Consider the following 10,000-nt stretch of genomic DNA (forward strand, 5'->3'; position numbering starts at 1 on the left):
ACTGATTGCATTTAAGGTTTTTTTTGCGGCTGGCTTGCTTGCTTGGTTTTGAGTCTGGTTCAGCACAGTTCAGCTGTGGGAGAGACTTTGGCTCTTTGGCTGACTGGTGGGAAGGCTGCCCTTGGTGAACAATGCAGGTAAATATTAGATCAAGCCCAACACTGGAGACTGCTGCACCGGACCTGCACCTGTGGATAAGCATACTACACAAGCACACACACACACACACACACACACACATAGGTACACACACACACACACCATACACACACACACACACACACACACACACACACACACACACACACACACACACATACGTACAGTACACACACACACACACATAGGTACACACACACATACTTACACACACACATATAGGTACACACACACACACACACACACACATACGCACACACACACACATAGGTACACACACACATACACATACCACAAACACACACACACAAACACACAAACACACACATACACACATACACACACACACACTACATAACCACATTACACATTACAACTTTTACAAGCACACACCACAGCACACACACAAACACACTTCATAACCCGACCACACAAACACACTACATTAGCACATTAGGACTCTTCCATATGGGGAAAAAAATCCTGTCTTGTAAGAAACCACTTTGCTTGGTCTTCAGGGGCCCTTTCCACAGAATCACAGAAGTAATGATATGTTGAGCCTGGTCAGTAGCTTATAGTAGCGATTTATTCTTGATGTAGAAAACACACTACAAGCCGTGGCCTACTGGTTAGAGCTTCGGGTTGCCGGTTCGATCCCCAACCCAGTAGGAAAAATGTGGGTGAGGGAAGTGGTTGAGCCCATGCCCACATCCATGGCTGAAGCAAGGCACCTAACCCCTCACTGCCTGCTCCCCAAACGCCGCTGTAGCAGGCAGCTCACTGCTCCAGGTTAGTGTGTGCTTCACCTCACTGTGTGTTCACTGTGTGCTGTTTGTGTCTCACGGATTGGGATAAATGCAGAAACCAAATTTCCCTCACGGGATCAAAAGAGTATATACTTACTTACTTAACATAAGCACACTTCTCAAACACACTAGAAAAATACACAGCATAAGCACACTTCTCAAACACACTGCATAAGTCCATTAGAAGGGGGATGTGGTAGACAGACTGGCCGATAAGCCACCATGCTAATGCATAGCGAGACTGACTAGATCAGATTAACTCAGTTTACAACAGCCCTGCTCAGCCTGGGACACACACTGGCACTGACTCAAGCCGGATGTGGGCCAGATCAGGGCCACATTCAAGCCACAGCTGACCACCATCTGGGATGGTGCAGCTTGGTGCAGCATGCTTGAGGAGTGAGGACAGGGTGTTTCTCATGGAGGTGAAATGAAGGTCATGTGAAGGTCACGGATTGAATGTCATTAATCCTTAAAGGAGCACCATCACACCGGTGTGACAGGAATGTTGGGAAATTAACATTCTAAAGAATATCTGGGTTCAATGAATTCAACATAGAATTTTAGAACCTTCAATTGTTGCGGAACTTAGAATGTTCAAAAACCTACACCTTTAAGGGTTAATCAGAATTAAAAACTGCAGCACAAATGCCTGTGTCACACCATTCCACATATTTCTCTGCCATCTTTCATGTGACGTAACTGTGAAACAGAACAGAACTTTAAAGCCTAAACAGAAAGGGTTGGTGACACACACACACACACACACACACACACTCACACACAACCAAACAATCTGGGGAAACCAGAGAGACTATGTAATTTGTTGAATGAGCATTACATTCGAGTATTGCTGATCAAGCTTGCTTTGTGCGTTGCTGAGATTGTTAGCTGAATTTCTAACATATTTGATGAGTATAATGAACTCCTAAAGGCCACAGCTATGTAAACCAAACTAATTAATGGCAAACGTCGCTGCTCACATACAGTACACACACACATCGCACACACACACACGCACACACACACACGCACACACACACCGCACACACGCACACACGGTGCTTAAAAGCAGCTGCCTGACCCATGAGTGAGTGAGTGCTAGCCACTCGGGAGTTTTGGGAGTTTTTTTCTTTTCTCTCTTTCTCCCTCCCTCCCTCCCTCTCCCTCCTCTCCCTCCCTCTCCCCGTCTCTGTGAGGAAGAATCATGGCTGCCGGCCGACTCGACTGGCTGTCCCTGGGCACCTGACCTTCCTCCCTTCACTCCAGCTAGCCTACTTTCACTCACGCTTAGGAAGTTATCTGAAGGACAACTCAGCACAACTCTCACTTCCCTTCTATGGGGATGGTGGGATGGGGTTGTGTATGTGTGTGTGTGTGTGTGTGTGGGGGGGGCGTCATGGAGAACCATCTCCAGGCTATAGAGTGCCCTCCCTCCCATACCCCCATACCCCATCCCCAAACACCCCCTCCCTTTGAGTCTGAGTCTTAATTGGCTTGCTGAGACTGTCCCCGGGGTGACCACACACCTCCTTTATTCAACAGTGTAATTATACAGTGAGTTCCCATAGCCATACCCAGCACAGGGAAGGACACTGCTGCTCTATTGGGTCAGAGGAGCACAGCCACACTTTACTCCATGGTCCATGATGTGATATGTCACCTGGATGAGAGAGAGAGAGAGAGAGAGAGAGATTTTGCATAGCCATCCTCTAAGCTGATATGTAATTCAGTATTTTGAGTGTCATCTATAACCTGATCATAATCTAGTTTTGAGCCTAATCCCATGCTAAGGCCTATGTGTCTATATCTATCCCTAACTATAAACAGAGAAACAGTTGCTTGATCCTATTCCCACATGAACGCAAATGCCCTATTATATCCCTAAACTATCAACAGAGACAGCTGTTCATGAAGCCCAATGAAAATTAGATTGTGCAGTTATATCCATTTGTACATTACAACCGTTACAACATCCTCATGCTGATGTTTGGAATACAGTGGAAACCCGTTACCCGCACGCCATGGTTTCAATATCCACGGTAACAGGTATCCGTGCTCCATCACCACTGAACACATTAAGCGGTATAATTATGAATCTGTTTGTACACCATCTACTTAGCATGTATTCCTACTTTCCTTCATGTGTTATCCAAATGGAGGGGCTAGTAGGACGTAGGCTTCCAAAGGGGGGAGGAGGGATGGACTGACGGCATAATGACGCCATAAATGATATTCAGCCCGTTGTTGCACTGTCCAGAACGTCAGAAACACATTCATGTTGAGTGCCTACCTTCACGCAGGCTAACTGTTATTTGTATTAGTTGCTGTTGCCTAGCATCGGTGGATCCACTGCATCGCCTTCACTGGTGCTTCCCCTTGGTGTCCTTTAGTGTAGAGGCACACACACACACACACACACACACACACACACACACACACACACACATACACACACATACACACACACACACACACACACACACACACACATACACACACATACACACACATACACACACACAACACACACACATACACACACACACACACACACACACACACACACATGCGTGAAACAGGTGTATTAGCTGAGTTACTGCGGGACAGAAAGCAACAGACTGGGTTTAATAAATTTACTCATCAACAGCTCAGATAGAGAATAGGGTGAGAAACACACACACACACACACACACATGCACACACACATCAGAGAAGAGAATGGGTGAGTGTACAACTATAAATCAAAGTTTCTATGTGTGGCACCAACACAGAGAGCAAATCAATACAGGAGCCATTTATCTGTGTGTGTGTGTGTGTGTGTGTGTGTGTGTGTGTGTGTGTGTGTGTGTGTGTGTGTGTGCCTTATTGGTGATGCATGGTTCAAGGTGAACAGGACATTGCTGGGATATAGAGTCAGGCACAGTGGAGGCCTGGATTCAAACACAGCTGATCCCTGCTTTTTATGCTTTTTATGCCAATCCCAAGAGCAGACAGCATGACTGTTCTTGTACTACTCATCCATACAGGCAGAGGGCTCCACTTTCCTCCAGATGGGAGCCTCCATTGAACAGCAAATCACAGCCATGTTCAAGGTCATGGAGGAGTATAACTGGGGCAACTTTGTGGTGATCACCAGCCTGTACCCTGGCTACGAGACCTTCGTGGACTACATCCGCTCCTTCACCGACACCTCCTACTTCCTGTGGGAGATGCAGGAAGTGCTGAGCTTCGACATGTCAACGGGGGCCAACGACGTGCGCTCGCGGCGTCTCCTCCAGCAGGTGGACGCGCAGGTGCTGCTGGCGTACTGCTCGCACGACGAGGCGCAGTACCTGTTCCGCATGGCGGCCGAGGTCGGGCTCCTGGGGCCCGGCTACATCTGGGTGGTTCCGAGCCTGGCGGTGGGGAACCCAGAGACGGAACCGCCAGCCAGCTTCCCAGTGGGGCTCATCAGCGTCATCACGGACCGCTGGCGCAAGAGCCTGCGGCAGCGCGTCCGAGAGGGCGTGGCCATCGTGGTGAAGGGCGTGCACAGCTTCTACCGCAGCCATGGATTCGTCCCCGAGGGACAAAGCAACTGCAATGGCCCCACCCCCTCTCATCTCAACTACACCATTTTTAGGTGAGTCACGCACTCTCACATCATCATGTAACATCTACGTATTTACCTGCTCAGGTGTGTTAGTTTGGTTTAGTTTAGTGTGTTTGGGGCAGCCGTGGCCTACTGGTTAGTGCTTCGGACGGCTCGAACCCTGACCAGTAGGCATGGCTGAAGTGCCCTTGAGCAAGGCACCTAACCCCTCACTGCTCCCCGAGTGCCGCTGTTGTTGCAGGCAGCTCACTGCGCCGGGATTAGTGTGTGCTTCACCTCACTGTGTGTTCACTGTGTGCTGAGTGTTTCACTAATTCACGGATTGGGATAAATGCAGAGACCAAATTTCCCTCACGGGATCAAAAGAGTATATATACTTATACTTATACTTAGTTAGTTAATTAACATCTCAGCCACACCCTCTTCAGCTAAAGTTTAACACCTCAGAAGAGAGCAAGTAGGTCTTCAGGTGAGTCACACACAGTTAACATCTCATTACCTGCTCAGGTGAGTCAGGTAACACTTCAACCGTAGGTGACTATCACACTCTGAGTAACATCTCAGTCACACTCTCCTGAGGTAAAAAGGCTTTACCCAATCCACAGATGAGCTTTGTATCCCTCAACAGGTGAGAATCTACACGTAGCTACACCCTCAGGTGAGCTTTAGAGACCACGGCCAGCTGATGATGCCCCTCTAGAGGCCATGACCAGGTGAAGATGTCAGGTTAGCAGTGGAGAGATGGTTGGCTGCAGCTTGTGCTGGATGGGCGTGACAGGTCTCTGGCAGTGGGAGAGTAACATGGAAGCTGTGTGGTCGACTTTTGGGATTTCAGAGATGGTTTAATTGGAGCAATCTCCTTCCATGAATGCCTTATCCAGCTGGCGTATATTTAGGTCTGTGTTGCCCTGGTGTCTGGGCCAATGATCTTTCCCTAGCCAGGGTTATACGTATAGTGTATGCAGACGTCATACACACCAAAATATTTGATATATTTTGCCAATATTGACATAATAAACTAGTTGTAATTGCAAATGAACAACCAATTGTGGTTCATTTCCTTCATATCTAATTAGGGCTCTCAACCCTCTCTCCCTTTCCTCCCTGCTCGTCAGATGTGACCTTATCGTCGGCCTACCCTTCTCTTTTTTTTTGATAAACTTTTTTCACGTGTCAGTTGCTCTGACAGGTAATGAGATTCCGAGGTTCTACAGAATTCCCAGTTAATTTGACGTTCCTTTTAGGAGCTGTCGTCCTCATTAGAGACAGTCCGGTCACTTTCCCCACCGTGTTCTGATTGGCTACTCAGAGATTGTTCTCTTCTGATTGGCTGGACCTGGGCCAAGGCAGTGACATTTTTTATTTTTTTTGCTGGAGAGCAAGTGAATGTCTGCTCGTCTTACACACATATTCCCTTTCATGCCAAACTACAGACTTACTCACCCCAACATTTCAGATACAGTATTGGCTGACTTAAGAAAACATTGAATCCGCTCGAGACCTGGCCTGTTTCTGGTCTGAATCTGGCCCGCACACTTTTTAGTCTGTTTGTTACCTCAGGCAGGACAGCGGTCTGTATTATAACGTGACAAAAATAGACTCTCATGTCTGTCACCACGGGAGAGGCAGAGGGCATTTTATAAAAATGAAGCGGCGTGGGGCACAAACAAATGAGTGAAAAGAAGAATAAACAAGCTGATGTGTCAGCTTAGTGGCTGGAGGGCGCAGTGAGGGACTGGTGATATTTCTGTCCAGACGCTGGACAGGCCTGTCTGTCTGAACCGGCCGAGTTTGGGAAATAACAGAACCTGCCTTTAAGAGGAGAATGACTGTTGCTATACATCTCTATCTCCGGGTGTTTTTGAGCTCATTGAGAAGCTAAAATTAGGAGCTCCATTCATTCTCTCAGCGCTCGCACAGATCCAACATGATGTCATGACGAAACAGAGGCTAGACACCCTAAATAGAAAATAGATGTGACTGTCCTTTGTCCATTGCAGGCACATGTTGAACGTGACGTAGGATCACGGAGGCTTATGTCACACCCTAAAGTGACTTTCTTTGTAACTGTTCTTTGTCCATTGCAGGCACATGCTGAACGTAACGTGGGACCACAGAGACTTGTCCTTCAACAGTGATGGTTACCTGATGAACCCCTCCATGATCGTCATCGCTCTGGACCGTGAGAGGCAGTGGGATAAGGTAAATAAACAAACAAATACACTTGCAAATAAATGAGTCAACTAATACTGTGTGTGTTTGGACACCATCAGAGAATTTGATTTCTATCAAAGCTCAACTGCAACACATTGAGCTTTCTTGCCAGTGTTTGTGTGTGTGGCGAGGGGGGGGGGTGCAGGTGGAAGGCTTCCAGTGTTGTCCACACTTCATCTTCAAGAGCCCGACACACACACACACACACACACACACACACACACACACACACACACACACACACACACACACACACACACACACACACACTTTCTTCACTGGATGAGTGTAGCAAACTGTAGCAAATATGTCTCACCATTCAATATTTGCTTAGAGATATTTATGGCCTCTGGAGATTCCTGTTGGTGAGTTATGATTGGTAAAGGAGGACCTGTCCCTTCAGTGACTGCTCCCTGCCCTGTCCCTGGGTAATAGGCCCGTCGGACATGTCAGTGGTCAACAACAGATCACACAGTTTAAAAAGTGTGGTGTGTGTTCACACCCCTCTGTGTCACACAGGTCAGGGGTCGAGACACCCAGAACGTTCTCGCAGGTGACAGCACTGCCCCTTGCCTTTGATTAATACGGAGCCGCTGCCATAGCTCAGGGCGCAGTCATCCTGCATCCTGAACGTGACAGGAGGTGCCATGGTAACGACGCCGTTAGAGGGACCGTGTCAAACCCACTGAATCTCTCTCATCATCATCAGTACATCTTCATCACAGATTTCAGGCCAGCTCTCTGCCTCTGTTTATCGTCTCTCCTAAACCTTGGGACGTCCAATTATGTTGGGCAGCCTGGTTGTTAAGTGTTTATGTTATTATTTCAAGGTAGCTGCACACTAATCGCTCATGAAAAATTACGAGAGTGAAGTTGTGCTGTGTGGGAATGCTAATTTACTCTGGCATTTATAGCTTAATCCACTTCCCCCTTATGATGCTGTTTATTTGCCAACATCAGTCCTCAGTCACTTTCCTATCAGCCAGAGGCAGCTAAAGTTTTTTTTTTTTAATTACCAGCACTTCCTGTTAATGATAGAACAGCAGCTGATAAAAATGACATTAAAGGCAGATCAGTAGCTAACAACGCTAGACATGTCAAATACCCTGTTAAGCAATCATCAGACCGTACAGTAGCAGAAGGAGACCAGGCCAGTCTCTATGGAGTGTGCTTGTGTGTAAAGAGAAAGTATGGACTACGTCAGTGGTTTTCAAAGTGGGGGCCGCGAGGGGGTGCCAGGGGGGGCTCAGCAAGTTGGAAGGAAAAATAAAAGCAACAAATAAATGCATTTGAAAAGTTTAAAATATACCTATTACTATGAGGATTGTTATACAATGGCATTATAATAATGTGACGCATATCTGAACATTATATTTCCCATGAAATGACTTGGAATAATAGTAGAGCGATAGCTCTCATATAGCAGAAAGACCCAAATACAATTTTTACACACTGTATGCTCCATTGCGAAGTGCTTGTGGCTAAAATGATTAATAGTATTAGCTTATTATTATTATTAGTATTAGCTTAATGTATTTTTACATTTGCGGTAGTATTGTCGATGGGTTTAATAACATATCAAGGGGGTCCTTGGCCAGAACCTAGTGGTATTTGGGGGGCCTTGTCGTGGAAAAGTTTGGGAACCCCTGGACTATGAGACTGTGACTGCTGTAATTGTAAAGGCCTCCATAGGTGCAGACATGAGAGTGGTGTTAGATTCCATTGTTGTCAATGCAAACCCGCAGACCAGCTCCAAGCTCTGCCGCTGCCCCCGTGTGAATTACAATTCGGGTCTATTTTTGGCAGCGCCGTTCAATATCCATTGCTAGTTGCTTGTCATGCTTGTAATGTTATGGGCAGCCGTAGCCCACTGTTAGCACTCTGGACTTGTTACCGGAGGGTTGCCGGTTCGAGCCCCGACCAGTTGGCCGCGGCTGAAGTGCCCTTGAGCAAGGACCTAACCCCTCACTGCTCCCCGAGCGCCGCCATTGTAGCAGGCAGCTCACTGCGCTGTGTGTGCTTCACCTCACTGTGTGTACACTGTGTGCTGTTTGTGTTTCACTAATTTACTGATTGGGTTAAAAGCAGAGACCAAATTTCCCTCACGGGATCAAAAAAGTATATATACTTATACTTAATGCTCGTCAGTTGAACATTACGCCGCTGATGTGTGCGACAAGGGAGAGAGAGCGTCGGTGCCCTCACGTCGGTGCCTACAGTACACTGTATGCCGAGCGCTTAAGGATGTGTGGAGGGCATCTGACTGGGTGCACACATGTTGGGGTCTCAGTGGGGGTTGTAGAGTGTTAATAAGCCTCTGGGGTGTGGTTCTAATCCATAGTGTTAGTGTGCTTTTAGGGTGTTAGTGTGCTTTTAAGGGCTTGACATGGTCATTTGAGGTATGAAGTGTGGTCAGTTGCAAGGTCTTATGTATGGCTGTAGAGTCCCGACGCAGTTAATGGGTTGGTGGTTAGTTGCATGGTTGGCTGTACAGATTTTCAGTACTTGTGGCTTCTTGATGTTGCTATAAGGTCTTAGTGCTTGTGGTATCTTGATGTTGCTATAAGGTCTTAGTGCTTGTGGTATCTTGATGTTGCTATATGGTCTTAGTGCTTGTGGTATCTTGATGTTGCTATAGGGTCTTAGTGTTTGTGGTATCTTGATGTTGCTATAGGGTCTTAGTGCTTGTGGTATCTTGATGTTGCTATTGGGTCTTAGTGTTTGTGGCTTGTTGATGTGGCTATAGGGTCTTTGTGCATCTTGATGTGGCTTGTTGATGTGGCTCTCCTGGCTATATAGGGCCTTAGTGTACTTTCATCAGATCATAGTGTATGAATACAGTCCCAGGGTGGGCACTCAATATAGAGGTAGACTGTTAGTGTGGATGCAGGGGACTTGGCTTCGTCTCTGTTCTGGCACATTGGGTCAGGATACTGCCACTGCTGCTGTGTGTGTGTGTGTGTGTGTGTGTGTGTGTGGGGGGACTCTGGGGGTCTCAATGCTGTCCCTTTGGGTCAGAATACGGCTGCTCCTGTCAAGTGAAGGGTGTGTGTCATAAATCAACAACTCAGCTTACTGCCCGCCATTTTATCAGGGGAGTACCACATCACACACATACACACAGAGACACACAAACACACACACACACACACACACACACACACACACACACACACAACAAACACACCATAGGACTTAGTCAATCAATCAAAAATGCTTTTTCTCA

At 47.0% G+C, this 10,000-nt stretch overlaps 1 protein-coding gene across 1 annotated transcript in view; it reads left to right on the plus strand.

The window, feature by feature from the left end:
• grin2cb (glutamate receptor, ionotropic, N-methyl D-aspartate 2Cb) overlaps positions 1 to 10,000 on the plus strand; it is a 60,742-nt gene that overhangs the window by 14,407 nt on the left and 36,335 nt on the right. Inside the window, exons 3-4 of the mRNA XM_048247024.1 lie at positions 3,995 to 4,590; positions 6,648 to 6,762. Of these exons, the coding sequence (XP_048102981.1) occupies positions 3,995 to 4,590; positions 6,648 to 6,762 (711 nt within the window). The remainder of the gene's footprint in view (positions 1 to 3,994; positions 4,591 to 6,647; positions 6,763 to 10,000) is intronic.

The sequence above is a fragment of the Alosa alosa genome, chromosome 6 (genome assembly GCF_017589495.1).
Source record: "Alosa alosa isolate M-15738 ecotype Scorff River chromosome 6, AALO_Geno_1.1, whole genome shotgun sequence".
Lineage (NCBI taxonomy): Eukaryota > Metazoa > Chordata > Actinopteri > Clupeiformes > Clupeidae > Alosa > Alosa alosa.